The sequence below is a fragment of the Entelurus aequoreus genome, linkage group LG25 (assembly GCF_033978785.1).
Source record: "Entelurus aequoreus isolate RoL-2023_Sb linkage group LG25, RoL_Eaeq_v1.1, whole genome shotgun sequence".
Taxonomy (NCBI): domain Eukaryota; kingdom Metazoa; phylum Chordata; class Actinopteri; order Syngnathiformes; family Syngnathidae; genus Entelurus; species Entelurus aequoreus.
The window spans coordinates 29,517,651-29,535,639 of record NC_084755.1 but is presented as its reverse complement, the minus strand read 5'-3'; the positions used below and the strand labels follow the sequence as shown (position 1 = coordinate 29,535,639).

The window sequence follows — 17,989 nt, the reverse complement described above, 5'->3', positions numbered from 1 at the left end:
GTAGACTGCAATATGATGGCAGTGACACATAAGAGATACGTGTCGAGTGCAATATGATGGCAGTCACACATAAGAGATACATGTAGACTGCAATATGATGGCAGTGACACATAAGAGATACGTGTCGAGTGCAATATGATAGCAGTCACACATAAGAGATACGTGTATACTGCAATATGATGGCAGTCACACATAAGAGATATGTGTAGACTGCAATATGATGGCAGTCACACATAAGATATACATGTAGACTGCAATATGATGGCAGTCACACATACGAGATACGTGTCGAGTGCAATATGATGGCAGTCACACATAAGAGATATGTGTATACTGCAATATGATGGCAGTCACACATAAGATATACATGTAGACTGCAATATGATGGCAGTCACACATAAGAGATACGTGTCGAGTGCAATATGATGGCAGTCACACATAAGAGATACGTGTAGACTGCAATATGATGGCAGTCACACATGAGATACATGTAGACTGCAATATGATGGCAGTCACACATAAGAGATACGTGTAGACTGCTATATGATGGCAGTCACACAAGAGACACGTGTAGACTGCAATATAATGGCAGTCACACATAAGTGATACATGTGGACTGCAATATGATGGCAGTCACGCATAAGAGATACATGTAGACTGCAATATGATGGCAGTCACGCATAAGAGATACATGTAGACTGCAATATGATGGCAGTCACACATAAGAGATACGTGTAGACTGCAATATGATGGCAGTCACACATAAGAGATTCATGTAGACTGCAATATGATGGCAGTCACACATAACAGATACGTGTCGAGTGCAATATGATGGCAGTCACACATAAGAGATATGTGTAGACTGCAATATGACTAGTAAACAACACCAATATTTTATATGTTTCATTGAAAATATAGAACATTATACACAGCGCTCAAAAATCTGTCATTTGTCAAAATGTTTTAGTGCGACCTTGGTAAGCTATGAAGCCGCACCGCTTGATGGATTGTACTGTGCTTCAACATACGAGTATTGTTATGGTGTGTGTATAAGATAAGACATATTATCGGGCGTTTTGTTTCGCAATATTATGCAAAAGCAACTTTTCTTACCTTCTGGTACCTGCTGATCTGTATTTGGGATCTGCATAAATCCTGAAAATTTGCGCGCCTCCGCCTTTGTAGTTGATAAGCTTCTTCTTTTTCTCTATCTTCTTGTTATGGGACATTCATCCTCCACTGTTGCCATTTCTAATATAAAGTAGCGTAAAGTTCTTACTTATATCTGTCAGTAAACTCGCCATGAAAGCGCTAAAACATACCGGTGTAGTGAGTTTACATTATTCACCCAAGGAACTTTAGTTATTAGAGTTCCGGTCGGACATTTTTTTCACGGGACACATTTCCAGCGTTGTTGTTGCACTAGTGAGTCACGGATGAAGAGATGCTGCTCCGTTATTGATTTGAGTAAAGTCTGAATGTCATTAAAACAGTTAGCTCCATCTCTTGACACTTCTTTGACCTCCGCTTGCACGCTACACCGCTACAACAAAGATGACGGGGAAAAGACGCTGTCGAAGGTGAGCCACGTAAATAAGACCGCCCACAAAACGGAGCATCCTGAAGCGACTGTCAGAAAGCGACTTGAAGATGATCTGTAAAACATCCTCTATGCAACATTTTGACCAAAGAACCACCATTACATGTTATGTAGACCACAAGGAAGTGTTACATTTAGAAAAAAAAATCATAATATGACCCCTTTAATGCGCCTTATAATTCGGTGCGCCTTTTGTATGAAAATAGACCTGAATAGACCCGCTCATCGGCAGTGCGCCTTATAATCCGGTGCGCCCTGTGGTCCAGAAAATACGGTAAGTAAAAGAACCATGCAATATGTTACACGTTTGTCATTAAACAGCAGCACGACCAATCAGTGACTCTGGCTTCTTCCTTCTACCCTGCTCCACACACACACACACACACACACACACACACACACACACACACACACACACACACACACACACACACACACACACACACACACACACGCACAGTTACAAGGAGGCACAATAGCTCCGTCCTACCTGCCAATCAAAACATTCTATGAGCTCATTGGTGTGTCTGGAGGCCAAAACCGACTGTTTTACATGCTGCGGGGCACTTCCACACACACGTATCCACACATCTCTTTTGTTCTCCGCACATGGACTCGAGTAAAGTCAAAATGTGACTCGGTAGCAGCTAACGATGCTTTAAAAACACAACTAATGATATTGCATGTGTGTGTTTCATTTGGAACCATCTGAAAGTTACACAAAACCCAACTGGTACATTTAGAGGATGGAACGTATCAAATGTTGGGAGTGATCCACTGATATCAGAGGAGATGTTGAATGGAGGTATTCCGGTGTTTTCCTTAAGTTTACACCTTTGTGTAGGGCAGGGATGTCAAACTGGTTTTCATTGAGGGCCACATGGCAGTTATGGCTTGTAACTAGGGATGTCCGATAATGGCTTTTTTGCCGGTATCCGATATTGCGATATTGTCCAACTCTTAATTACCGATACCGATATATACAGTTGTGGAATTAACACATTATTATGCCTAATTTGGACAACCAGGTATGGTGAAGATAAGGTCCTTTTTTTTAAAATTAATAAAATAAAATAAGATAAATAAATTAAAAACATTTTCTTGAATAAAAAAGAAAGTAAAACAATATAAAAACAGTTACATAGAAACTAGTAATTAATGAAAATGAGTCAAATTAACTGTTAAAGGTTAGTACTATTAGTGGACCAGCAGCACGCACAATCATGTGTGCTTACGGACTGTATCCCTTGCAGACTGTATTGCTATATATTGATATATAATGTAGGAACCAGAATATTAATAACAGAAAGAAACAACCCTTTTGTGTGAATGAGTGTGAATGGGGGAGGGAGGTTTTTTGGGTTGGTGCACTAATTGTAAGTGTATCTTGTGTTTTTTATGTTGATTTCATTAAAAAAATAAAATAAAATCTGATACCGATAATAAAAAAAACGATACCGATAATTTCCGATATTACATTTTAAAGCATTTATCGGCCGATAATATCGGCTTTCTACTTGTAACAGAGAATAATGTATGAATTTGCCTCTGGATTTCATTATTAATTACCGGTATATAAATTGTTTTAAGTAGACTGACAATTTTACAGTCAAAACTTTACATTTACAAAATTTAACGGTAAAATAGTGTTGTTTTTTTATTTTTCACAACATTTTACGGTAAATATAAAAACAGTACCATTGTTATGTTTTTTACGTAAACATTTTTGGTAACACTTTAGTATGGGGAACATATTCACCATTAATTAGTTTCTTATTAAAGTAACAAATAGAGATGTCCGATAATATCGGCCCGATATTAAATGCTTTAAAACGTAATATCGGAAATTATCGGTATCGTTTTTTTAATTATCGGTATCGGGTTTTTTTTTTTGTTTTTGTTTTTTAAATTAACTCAACATAAAAAATACAAGATACACTTACAATTAGTGCACCAACCCAAAAAAACTCCATCTCCCATTCACACTCATTCACACAAAAGGGTTGTTTCTTTCTGTTATTAATATTCTGGTTCCTACATTATATATCAATATATAGCAATACAGTCTGCAAGGGATACAGTCCGTAAGCACACATGATTGTGCGTGCTGCTGGTCCACTAATAGTACTAACCTTTAACAGTTAATTTTACTCATTTTCATTAATTACTAGTTTCTATGTAACTGTTTTTATATTGTTTTACTTTCTTTTTTATTCAAGAAAATGTTTTTAATTTATTTATCTTATTTTATTTTATTAATTTAAAAAAAAAAGGACCTTATCTTGACCATACCTGGTTGTCCAAATTAGGCATAATAATGTGTTAATTCCACGACTGTATATATCGGTATCGGTTGATATCGGTATCGGTAATTAAGAGTTGGACAATATCGGAATATCGGATATCGGCAAAAAAGCCATTATCGGACATCCCTAGTAACAAAGACTTAATTTAGAGTTATTTGGACACTAGGGGAACATATAAGGGTTAGGGTTCGGGTTCGGGTTAGGGTTACTAATAAGCAATAATTCTGAGGTTATTGAGGGAAGACTCGTAGTTAATGGCTTACTGGTTGTGTAACAAGGCCATGCAGAATAAGGCATTAATAAGTACTTAATAATGACTGATTAAGAGCCAATATGTTCAAAATGTGCATGTTAATAAGCAACTAATCAATGGTGAATATGTGTTCCCCATACTAAAGCATTACCAACTTTTTTACTATTCAATTCACATTGGTTTTTACAACATTATATTGTTCATGGAAAAACAGTACAAGTTCCTTTTTTGTTCCGGCAACTTAGCTGCCAGTATTTCTACCATAAAAACAAATGTATCCTTTTTCCATTCACAGTAATACACCGTTAAAAACAACCGTAGATTTTACAGTCAAAAACTGTCAGCTCAGTCAACAGAATTTTAACGCAAAAAATAAAAAACGTTTATCAATTTACAGTAATATTCTGTAAAGAACGTAAAATGTATTGTCATTTTAATTAATTTGACGGGTAGTTTGCTGTAATGTTAAGTATTTTTATTTAGACAAAGAACATGTTTGGAAATGATGATAATATACTGTAATATTTGTTGCAAGATTGGATACTACTACAGTTTAAAAGGTATGCAATTTCAAGCAGTACATATATTTTTTTCTGTCAAAAGGAAAAAAATCTATTACATTTTGCGAGAAAATATCAAGTACTTTATTGACACATCATTTCCAGGTGTTTGCGGACCAGATAAAATGATGTCGCGGGCCACATCTGGCCCCCTGCCCGTGTGTGCGTGTGTTCTGGCAATGCTTACTTAATGGGGACATCGCTCTGTTTACACAGTCACTTTTAGGGGACCTCTAACAGTGTGTGTGTGTGTTTTCTGGCAATCCTTACTTAATGGGGACATCGCTCTATTTACACAGTCACCTTTAGGGGACCTCTGACGGTATGGGGACAAAAAAACAGGTCCCCTAAAGGGAAAACCTTTTTAAATTATGTTAATCATTTAAAAAGGTTTAACCATTAATAGTACTGTGATTCTGTATGGTATCCATCCTTAGTTAAAACTAATATATTTTTCCAAAAACAAAACCTGGTTTAGTATTCCTTAGGATGACATTTTCATACAGCATGATTATAAAACATTATTACCTTAAAGTATGAGTCACATTCAGAATTTTCCATCCTTCTATATATGGTAGTTGGAGTTGCAGACAACTTCATTACTGCTACATAGCAGTTTTCAGTAATGTCACAGAAGATGCAGGATTTGCTTTGACATTTAAGTGGTGAAACTTCCTATAAGAGGACAGCTGTAGCTGTATTCTGAGGATCATGTCATATTTAATTTGAACTTTATTTTTTATTTTTTTATGTTTGAATGGTCCTCAGTAGTCACGTACAAATGTGTGTGAATTATGCAAAATTATTTAAATTTGGTCCCCATGAACCATATTAACTCTTTTTCCCCAGGGTCCCCAGTAAGAATGATCAGCACATTACTTCATCAATCCAGAGATTTAAAGACGTGTATGAGCTAACTGGGCAGTGGCCATTTTACTTAATTTTTTTTATGCCTCCACAACCTGTAGAAAGTACGGAGCCCCTAAAGGGACATGGGGGGGAAAAAAGGTATAATTTTTTTTTCGCACGAATAAAAAAAATAAAAAAATATTTTTATTTATTTTAATGTTTTAGACATGTAAAGTTTCTCGTGTGCACAAGATACATGTCTAAAAAAATAAATAAATAAAATAAAATAATTATTTATTTAATTTTATTTTTTTATAACTTTATAAAAAGTTTCTCTTGCGCACGAGATACATGTCTGAAAAAAATATATATATATTTTTAAAAATATTTCCCCCATGTCCCTTTAGGGGCTCCGTAAGAAAGGGTGGTCCCCACAAAAAAAGTGATGATCAAAAACTTGGTCCCCATTCCAAATGATAACCAGTGTGTGTGTGTGTGTGTGTGTGTGTGTGTGTGTGTGTGTGTGTGTGTGTGTGTGTGTGTGTGTGTGTGTGTGTGTGTGTGTGTGTGTGTGTGTGTGTGTGTGTGTGTGTGTGTGTGTGTGTGTGTGTTGGCTGATAATTGACAGACGGACACAAACATGCGATCGCTACTCTGCAGTTCCATTTAACAAAGGTTCAGGACAGAAAGCAATACAAAGACTCCAACTTAATGCACAAAGTCAAAATACAGACGTCTCACTCACTTAATATGGCGATAGATATTGAAGAGAGACCATATGATAAGTTGTACACTCACCACGATGTTATAATAATAATAACAATATTATTATTATGTCATTTTCACATTTGCATCATTGCCAGCGGCGCAATTGCATGCATTTTCTCGAGGCAAAAAAGTGAGCAAAAGACATGAAAAGCCAAACAAATATGTAAGCTTAGAAATAAATACAAACTTTCTAACTAAGTAGTGATGGTTATTGTCTACGTTTAAACCGACACGAGTAGGAAATCGGCACTTTTAAAACGGTGCCCGAATCAAAAAAGAAAAATGGTTGTTTTTTAAAGAATTTTGTGACATTCAAGTCATTAGAATACATAAATAATAAATAAAATAATACCTAAGTAATACATTTTAAATATGGAATAAGAAATTCTTAAAGCAAAAATTTAATTTGCAAAAAAAAACAAAAACAGACTTGCTTGTTTTGTAATAAAAGTCTACAAAAGTGTCCAAATAGGCCAGAAAAATCTACGAAATGTTTCGCTAGTTGCTTTTTTTGAAAAACAGAATCGAGAAGGGTCTGACTATAGCGACAAAGTCACTAATATAACAACACTGATCCCTCCTGCTATGCCTACTTATTCTCTGGCAGACCAGGCGAGAATTAGGTGTGTTAAAAAGTGGAGTAATCTGTCAACTTGTTTGTTCGATTAATCGAGTAATCGGATAAAACAAACGTTACATCTTTGATGCATATGTACAAAAACGTATTCTCATTCTCTGGCAGACCAGGCGAGTATTAGGTGTGTCAAAAAGCAGAGTTAGGATGTCATTTACTGTAAATTTTAGGGCTGCAGCTGTCGATTATTTTAGTAATCTAGTAATCTATCAATTAGTTTGTTCAATTAATCGAGTAATCGGATAACACAAACTTTATATATTTGATGCAAATGTACAAAATCGTTTTCTTATTCTCTGACAGATCAGGTGTTCATTAGTTGTAATTTACTGTACATTTTTTGTAAATTTTAGGGCTGCAGCTGTCGATTATTTTAGTAATCAAGTAATCTATCAATTAGTTTGTTCGAATAATCGAGCAATGAGATAAAACACACTTTATATCCTTGATGCATATTTACAAAAATGTCTTCTTATTCTTTGGCAGACCAAGCAAGTAAGAGGTGTGTCAAAAAGCAGAAATTACAATGTCTTTTACTGCACATTTTAGGGCTGTAGCTGTCGACTATTTTAGTTATCGAGTAATCTAACGATGAGTTTGTTCGATTAATCAAGTAATCGGGTAAAACACACTTTGTATCCTTGATGCATATTTACAAAAACGTATTCTTATCCTCTGGCAGACCAGGCGAGTATTAGGTGTGTCAAAAAGCGGAAATGACAATGTAATTTACTGTAAATTTTAGAGCTGCAGCTGTCGACTATTTTAGTTATCGAGTAATCTGTCGATTAGTTTGTTCGATTAATCGAGTAATCAGATAAAACACACTTTATATCCTTGATGCATATTTACAAAAACTTATTCTTATTCTCTGGCAGACCAGGCAGGTAATAGGTGTGTAAAAAAGCGGAGTTACAATGCCATTTACTGTACATTTTAGGGCTGCAGCTGTCGATTATTTTAGTTATCGAGTAATCTGTCGATTAGTTTGTTCAATTAATCGAGTAATGAGATAAAACACACTTTAAAAAGTGGAGTAATCTGTCAACTAGTTTGTTCGATTAATCGAATACTCGGATACAACAAACGTTATATATTTGATGCATATGTACGAAAACGTCTTCTTATTCTCTGGCAGACCAGGCAGTATTAGGTGTGTCAAAAAGCCAAATTAAGATGTTATTTACTGTACATTTTAGGGCTGCAGCTGTCGATTATTTTAGTTATCGAGTAATCTATCAATTAGTTTGTTCAATTAATCGAGTAATGAGATAAAACAGACTTTATATCCTTGATTCATGTTTACGAAAAATAGTTGAAATAAAAAGTATTTCATGTTTGCTTCTGCCTTTTTCACTTTTTCGAATAAATACACATCATCAACATTAAAATTGCACTTATTAAAATGTGTGTATTAATAACAAAGTTTAATAAGAGCTGACCGCTGTTCACCGCCACACAGATCACAGCACCCACACACCATCGCTCTTATCCAATCCAATCCAATCCACTTTATTTATATAGCACATTCACACAACAAGAATGTTTCCAAAGTGCTGCACAGCCATGTCAAAAACAATATTAAAAACAATATTATGCTACACCAATGACTGAATAAAAACAAAGAATAAATGAATAGAAAACCAATACAGAGACAATATAAAAAATAAATATGATTAAAAACGATTTTAAAGGGTAAAACCAATTAAAACAGTAAAATAGACATCAAAATGTATTTTAAAAAAAACACACAGGACAACAGAGGACAGAAGACCACACAACTCTCGTAGTGTTAAAAGCCAAAGAATAAAAGTGGGTCTTAAGACGAGACTTAAAACACTCCACTGTGGAAGCAAACTTATATGCGTTTTATGGCAATGTCTGCATATTTAAAGTTCCGGGAACTCCATGTGGTACGAATTTGATCAATTCTTGTTAGGTATACTCATTTAACGATTAATCGCAGCAACTTAATATAAGTCGAACCTAATTTCTATTAGAATGAATCGATTGAATCGATTAATCGTTGCAGCCCTAGTAGTTTTGTAATGACAAGCTACATTCAGAGACAGTGTTTATGTGCACGCTGTGTCCTATATGAATATTCTTTATGAAAACATTTTACTTCTCATTGTGCCAAAGTCAGATGCTTCAACTTATTTTTCCAGGTCCGACGGAGAGAAATAGGGGAATTCATACATGAGGCCACTTCAGCACAAATGAAAACAGCCTTCACAATGTCTGAATACTGATTATGTTACTTTAATTCACTTTTTTTTTTTAAAGCGTTTGTTATGCTTTCTCGGTCTTGCCACTCTGAATTCTGTTTTGGTGTTTTCTTTCACAACACTGCTGTCTAAAAGGGTGATAACGTCTGGAGGGGATGGAAGAAAAATACAATACATCCTCTTGGAGCAACATGGAAGTGTTTACACTAGACTGGTACCACAGAGCAATCATTCATCATCTCTCTCTCTCTCTCTCTATATATATATATATATATATATATATATATATATATATATATATATTTACATACTTTAGATGTTTAAAGTCTATACAGGACACTATACCAGCACACGCTGTTTCCTGGGAAGGTGAAAAATATTACAACTAAACAGAAATGTTAACATAACAAAGCCAGAATGCAAATTCAGGATATATCCAATGCAGTTGCACCAGCGCAAACCACAATACTTAATAATCCAAATCCACGTCCTCTATTCCTATTTAAGCAGCTTGATATGTTGCAGGAGCTGCAACCTTGTATTTTGTGGCCAAAATAAAAGTCAAACACCACCATGCCAAGTGACAAGCTTCAAATACAAACAAAACATCAGTGCTTTTGTGTGTGTGTGCGAATATAAATACATGTATATGTATACATGTAGATATACGTGTGTGTGTATATGTATATACAGTACAGGCCAAAATTTTGGACACACCTTCTCATTCAAGGTGTTTTCTTTATTTTCATGACTATTTACATTGTAGATTGTCACTGAAGGCATCACAACTATGAATGAACACATGTGGAGTTATGTACTTAACAGAAAAAGGTGAAATAATTAAAAACATGTTTTGTATTCTGGTTTCTTCAAAATAGCCACCCTTTGCTCTGATTACTGTTTTGCACACTCTATTTTGAAGAAACTAGAATATAAAACATGTTTTCAGTTATTTCACCTTTTTTTGTTAAGTACATAACTCCACATGTGTTCATTCATAGTTTTGATGCCTTCAGTGACAATCTACAATGTAAATAGTCATGAAAATAAAGAAAATGCATTGAATGAGGAGAAGGTGCGTCCAAACTTTTGGCCTGTATATATATATATATATATATATATATATATATATACACATACATACATACATACACACACTCACATACATACATACATACATACATACATACATACATACATATATATATACTGTATACATACATATACATGTATATATATACTATATACATATATATATACTGTATACATATATGTATATATATACACATCTATGTATACACATACTGTATATGTATATACACATATTTGTATATATATATATATATATATATATATATATATATATATATATATATATATATATATATATATACATATATACATATATACACATATGTATATATATACACTGTATACATATACTGTACATATACATATATGTACATATATACACACACACATATATATATATATACATATACACATATATATACAGTATATACATATACACATACATATATATATATATATATACATACACACACATTTACACATATATATATATATACATATATACATACACATACATATATACACTTACCCATACATATATACACACATATACTGTACATATATATATATATATATATATATATATATATATATATATATATATATATATATATATATATATGCAGAGCAGCAGGAATGTCTACCGCAGGTTATCACAAAAACATATAATCATGATGGAATATGGAGAAAAACATACTAAAACTGAATAAATAGGGACAAGACTTACCACTAAGGCATTGTTTAGAAGGTGAGTAGGGTAATACTTTAGTGTTGAGAGGGTGTTAAGAGGCGAGGAGAGCAGGGGGGTCGGCGTCCAGGCGGGCAGAGGGGGTGTGGGGGGTGGGGGCAGAGGGAAGGAATAAGTTAAAAATGTCGCACCAGTGAAAACATCACAAGCTTAATAAAGTCGTACTTCTATAAATAACATCGTCTCGGCTCCAAATGTGGTTTCAAGTGGAAGTAGGAGATGAACTTTAATGGAAAACACAACACTTACTTCCAAAGACCAGGGTACAGCACGTGCCCAGTGTCCAGCAATGATTCATCACTGTTAATCATTCATTTGGAGACCACAGACGCCATATCGGAGCTTGACTTTACTTTAATTATTACCAGCAATTAAATAGACAAGATGTGCATATCTGTTGCTAACAGTGCTGCGAGGGAATGCTCAGTGTGTGGTGTGTGTGTGTGTGTGTGTGTGTGTGTGTGTGTGTGTGTGTGTGTGTTTGCTTGCATGTAAAAAATATCAGGAAAGGAAACAGGAAAACGCTTAATTTGAACATATATTGTGCGTGTAAACAGAAACAATATATACAAACGAGTAATGGTAAGATAATATTATATATTCATATTTCAAGGACGAGACGAGATGAGACATGTCATTTAGCACCCGATGTCCCAAATTTAGCCCAATGAGCGCCACAAGAAGGATAGTATGTACATCATGATAATAATGTAAATATAATTAGTAGGCTATAAATAACATAAGTTAATATGAATAGATGATTTATAGAATATAATAAATACAAAAACAGAATAAATTCTGCTCCTGTATTGCAAATAGAATGTAAATTGTGTTTATTTAACAGAGTTAAATAATTATTATTCCAATTATTCCGATCCTTTTTTTTAATTTTATTTTTATTTTTTTTTAAAGTAAAAATTGCTGCATTTGCACGTCCCGAGCGGAGACGAGAGATGAGACCAATATACCCTCTAAATCAGAGGTGCCCCACCGCGGGCCAAAGTGAAAATGTGCCAAACAGCGGTTTTACCCTGCAACAGCAGTGAGGAATTTGGCCTCATACCGTCGTATATAAATATAAATACAAAAATAAAAAGTACGTATAAACTGTGTGCCTAATTAACTTAACATGCAACTCTGCCTCTTGTATGCACATTTTTAACCTCAAAACATTCCAAAAAAAGGTCATTTTCTGCAGATTTTCGCCATTTCCAGGTGTTGTACTGTCACCAGCTCCTCCTAGATCCTATGTGTTAAAGTCAATGATCTATGGCCCCCGGGATGATATTTGATTACCGTATTTTTCGGACTATAAGTCGCAGTTTTTTTCATAGTTTGGCCGGGGGTGCGACTTATACTCAGGAGCGACTTACGTGTGAAATTATTAACACATTACCGTAAAATATCAAAAAATATTATTTAGCTCATTCACGTAAGAGACTAGACGTATAAGATTTCATGGGATTTAGCGATTAGGAGTGACAGATTGTTTGGTAAACGTATAGCATGTTCTATATGTTATAGTTATTTGAATGACTCTTACCATAATATGTTACGTTAACATACCAGGCACGTTCTCAGTTGGTTATTTATGCCTCATATAACGTACACTTATTCAGCCTGTTGTTCACTATTCTTTATTTATTTTAAATTGCCTTTCAAATGTCTATTCTTGGTGTTGGGTTTTTATCAAATACATTTCCCCCAAAAATGCGACTTATACTCCAGTACGACTTATATATGTTTTTTTCCTTCTTTATTATGCATTTTCGGCCGGTGCGACTTATACTTCGGAGCGACTTATACCAGGAAAAATACGGTAGTATTAGAACCGGCCCGCAGGCCACAGCCGCCTGCTGCGGTTTTGCACGCACCAATACTCCATCAGTGTTGGCGCTAGGAATGTTCAAAATGGGGTCCCAGGGACACCATCAAATCATAAAAAATGGGGTCCCACGGTAAATTTTTGGGGTCCCACTTTTTTGTAAGCGTTTTGAAAACAAATGATAAATGTATGCATTATCCTGTTATATCTCACATTCTATATTGTGTTTTGGAAAAAGGTTGTCATAAACGTTACTTAATTCACCAAAAAAATAATAATACAACAGAAAACAAATTTTTATGCATATGTACATTTATTCAGTTATAAACATTCATTCCCTTTCTTCTTTCCTTCATGGATCTAAACTTTAGCGCTGCCGGGTATTTTTTTCTATATTTTTATTGTAATATTCACAGAATGTGTTTGTTCTATTTATGGCCAAAGTAAGACAAATAAAACAATATGAAGTTGTCTTTATTTTTTTAGTTTTAATGCCATGATTTTAATAGTCCGGCCTGCGTGTGCACAGATGTTCCTTAATGTGGCCCCTAAGCTAAAATTAGTTTGACACCCCTGGCCTCGATATTTCATCTGATCGCTTTCAAACTTTACCCAAACAGATTAGACATACAGAGGATGCTACATTTCAAAGCGTTTAGGTATTCATTAAGAGGATGTGGGCGAAACATGGCGACCAACATTATCCCTTTCCATAGAGCAGGCCTGGGCAATTATTTTGACTCGGGGGCCAAATTTAGAGTAAAAAATGTGTCTGTGGGCCGGTACATCTATTTTTAGGAAAACTAATATAAAACCTCACAATAAAGTCTGATCGAATGCTAAAAATGTTATGACAGACCGCCTTAAAAACGGAATGGAATTTTAAATGTTTCTATGAACGATAAAACCCTGAATATTGAGAACATATGAACATCACACCCCCTCTCCATCCACATATTTTACAATCAAGCCAAAGGCAACAAACAGCGACATATGAACATGAAGGGTAAAAAAAAAAAAAACATCTACAATCCGATATATCTGATACATCACTAAGCTTTAGAACTTTCTTGTAAAAATTTCCGTCCGCGCCTGTCCCTGACACTCGCATTTCAGGCTGGCCGCTCTGGAAACACTCTGTGGAAACGCCCACCACCCACACTGCTTGGTGCCTCGTCTGACCTGCTGTGACGAAGATTACCATAGTAAAGTTAAAGTTAAACTAGTAGGGTTGTACGGTATACGGGTATTAGTATAGTACTGCGATACTAATTAATCATATTCGGTGCCATACCGCCTCTGAAAAGTACCGGTCCGCCACACCCTCAGATATTTTGTTAGAATAAAGCCAACAATGCAATGTTTTCCGGTCCCCTAAATTTAGAAAAGTATCGAAATAATATTGCCATCAGGACAACACTAGTCACCAAAGTATCATGCAAAAGTGACGATTCCAACCATTGAAATTAAGATTAAGATTAAAGATTAAAGTACCAATGATTGTCACACACACACTAGATGTGGTGAAATTTGTCCTCTGCATTTGACCCATCCCCTTAATACTTTGTATAGTTCAAGACTTACGGTCATTTGAAAACATCACTGCACATCATAATGGCAGCTACACTTTCCATCTTAAAGGTCATTTTGAAAAGCTTAACGGGCCGCATGTGGCCCCCGGGCCTTAATATGCCCAGGTCTGACATAGAGCGTCAAAAAGTCACAACTTTATTGTAGAGCGAGGCTCTGGAATTCAAACTGAACTAGTTCGCCTGTAAAAAAAAACTGCCGGCTCAGTCACCGGAATTTTACTGTAAGAATTACGGTGTTTTTACACCAAATTACTGTATATTAAAAACTGTACCACTTTTGTTTTGGCGTAAAAATGATGGTATAAACTGGGCTACCATTTTTTTTACACAGTGGCATTACTATGTTTTGAAAAACAATAACTAAAGATGTCCGATAATGGCTTTTTTGCCGATATCCAATATTCCGATATTGTCCAACTTTTAATTACCGATTCCGATATCAACCGATACCGATATATACAGTCGTGCAATTAACACATTATTATGCCTAATTTTGTCGTGATGCCCCGCTGGATGCATTAAACAATGTAACAAGGTTTTCCAAAATAAATCAACTCAAGTTATGGAAAAAAGTGCCAACATGGCACTGCCATATTTATTATTGAAGTCACAAAGTGCATTATTTTTTTTAACGTGCCTCAAAACAGCAGCTTGGAATTTGGGAGGTTGAGGTGGGCAGAGGTGTGTGTGTGTGTGTGGGGGGGTGTAGCGGGGGGGTGTATATTGTAGCGTCCCGGAAGAGTTAGTGCTGCAAGGGGTTCTGGATATTTGTTCTGTTGTGTTTATGTTGTGTTACGGTGCGGATGTTCACCCGAAATGTGTTTGTCATTCTTGTTTGGTGTGGGTTCACAGTGTGGTGCATATTTGTAACAGTGTTAAAGTTGTTTATGCGGCCACACTCAGTGTGACCTGTATGGCTGTTGACCAAGTATGCCTTGCATTCACTTGTGTGTGTGAAAAGCCGTAGATATTATGTGACTGGGCCGGCACGCAAAGGCAGTGCCTTTAAGGTTTATTGGCGCTCTGTACTTCTCCCTACGTCCATGTACACAGCGGCGTTTTAAAAAGTCGTAAATTTTACCTTTTTAAAACCAATACCGATAATTTTGAAACCGATACCGATAATTTCCGATACTACATTTTAAAGCATTTATCGGACATCTCTAACAATAACCACTCTTATTTTTATTCTGGCGATTTACCGATGTTCTTAGATTTTACAGCGCATTATTGTAAATGGGAAAAATGGTACCACTTATGATTTTACAGTTAATTTCTGCCGACTGAGTTGCCAGCTTTTTACATTAAAATCAACTTTTTGTTTTACAAGTGTAACTTTGCGGACGGCCCATCGATGATTGCGCGGCTTGAAAGAGGTCAGTATGAATAAGTATTACATGTAAACATTGATTGATTGATTGATTTGGTAGCCACCCTTTGGCGGGCCAAACGGAATGACACAACTGGACAAATCTGGCCCCCGGGCCCCACTTTGGGCATCCCTGCCGTAAGTGCACAATCCTAGGCCCAAATTAGATGTCCGCTTCGCTTTGTCAGAATGTCGCCATTATAACCTTTGCAGAAACATTTAGTCGGTGAGTGTGTGGCACACTCAATAGCTGTATCGCACTGATACTGTGCGTCATTCTAGTCGTCTACTGCAGACTTACACACACACATGCACCCACAAAAATATACGCCACACACACATACCCCACCCCCAATTCAAGGCCCTTGACGCAAATCCCATAGGGGTGATGGAAGGACGGGCAGCGCCTGAATAGCTGCAGCCTGCCACCATGGCCCCCCACTCCCTCCCCTCTGTTGCTAGATATCTTGAGATGTACGTTGTAATATGTATATGTGCTTTGCTATGGAGGTTTTTTTCCCACTCCAGATTGTATTTTTTTACTCAACCTTCCCCATTTTTTACCTTTTCCCCATCTTTTACGGGGCGCCTTGTGGCGACCCATCAGCGTTCCTGTTCTGTAGCCATGTACACTGTTTGTTTGTCTAATATTGGACGGGTTTGTGCTGAAAACAAAGTTTCGTTGTACTTGTGCAATGACAATAAAGACCTATCCCTATCCCTAAAATACGGCCCGCGGGCCACATTTGGCCCATTAATATTTTTAATCCGGCCTGCCGGACGTTGTACATCATTTTTTTAGACCTTTAACATCAAAACTGTAGCCGCCATTATGATGTGCAGTGCTGTTTTAAATGACCGTAAGTCCTGAACTATAGAAAGTATTTCAATGGTTGAAATCTGCGCTTTTGACTGTTATAGGAGTTATTACGGTAAACAAGTGTCGAAATTATTATGGTACCAGTACCAAAATATTGGTATCGGGACAACACTAGTACAAACTAATGTTATCTTTACTAACACTATGTAATAATGTAGAATTTGGCATGATTAGATAACAATTAGAAGATTCCCCTTTTTTTTCTGTCAAAATCGAAATAATTATTTGCATTTAGTATTTTACTAACACCCATTTTCCCCAGGCTTTCGCGGGCCACATACAATGATGTGGCGGGCCAGATGTGGCCCCCGGGCCTTGAGTTTGACACCTGTGTTGTAAGGAGCTCATCCTGTATCAGAGCACAAGAATCTGACTAAAACAACCTCAAAAGGAGTCACCGGCCAGCAATTGTACACACAAATAAATATATACACAGGACATAATGTGATAGCCAGTTCAAATTATTACCACTTCTCATCACAAGGTTGCATGGGAGCCACTCGCCAAAGTCTGACTCACCGAGTCGGCACACTAAACTGCCTTTTCCATCCGCTTCTATAAAATCACCATTCAAAGGGAATAATAAAAAATTTAAAAATAAAAAACTTTTTCTGGTGTCAAAGAGAGGACAACACCATCCTGCAGATAATGTTCTTAAATTCCAAACCATCGAGAGAGCAGGCCGAGAGGCGCAGTGAGTGCTAACTTGTTCAACGCCGTCAAATCGGTGGTTATTAGCACGGCTAATGAGGGATTACACAAGCCCACTTTATAAAAGGAAGACTCTATCTCAAAGAAAATAATAACTGTCCACTATAATGGTCAGTCGGAGGTCAAACACACACACATTGTGTGTATAGCATCATGTTACAAGCAAAAGAACATGCAAAAAAAAAAAAAAAGTGCATCATAATAAACCTATTTCACATCCATAAAGCCACAACATGACATTAGAACCACCTACAGAACCTGTGTCCTCTACAGTGCACATTTGTGGGGGAGGTTTAATTTTTTTTCCATGTCCACTGCAGAGGACGCGGCTTCGTACCAGAGGTATATATATTTAACTTGCGGCCCACGGGCCAAATCCCAGCCAGGAAGAACGGTTCAGTTCAAAATAAATTGGAGAGACTAATAGTTTTGGAGCAGGTTCATTAAAAAAAAACAACAACAAAAAAAAAAGACTAAAACGCTGTTATATAATTCATATTTGACTAGCTTTTTGGCAATAAGTCCTTAAAAACAGCAATTAGACATAAAAAAAATAAATAAAAAAAGTCCACAG

General features: G+C 36.0%; 1 protein-coding gene across 8 annotated transcripts in view; it reads right to left on the bottom strand.

The window, feature by feature from the left end:
• Positions 1-17,989, bottom strand: part of nfixb (nuclear factor I/Xb) — a 511,053-nt gene that overhangs the window by 369,678 nt on the left and 123,386 nt on the right. For 4 of the 8 annotated variants that reach the window (XM_062037120.1, XM_062037119.1, XM_062037124.1 and 1 more), the window contains one exon: positions 11,018-11,053. The exons of the other annotated variants lie outside the window; for them this stretch is intronic. In XM_062037120.1, coding sequence (XP_061893104.1) covers positions 11,018-11,053 — 36 coding nt within the window. The remainder of the gene's footprint in view (positions 1-11,017; positions 11,054-17,989) is intronic. 8 annotated transcript variants of the gene reach the window in all.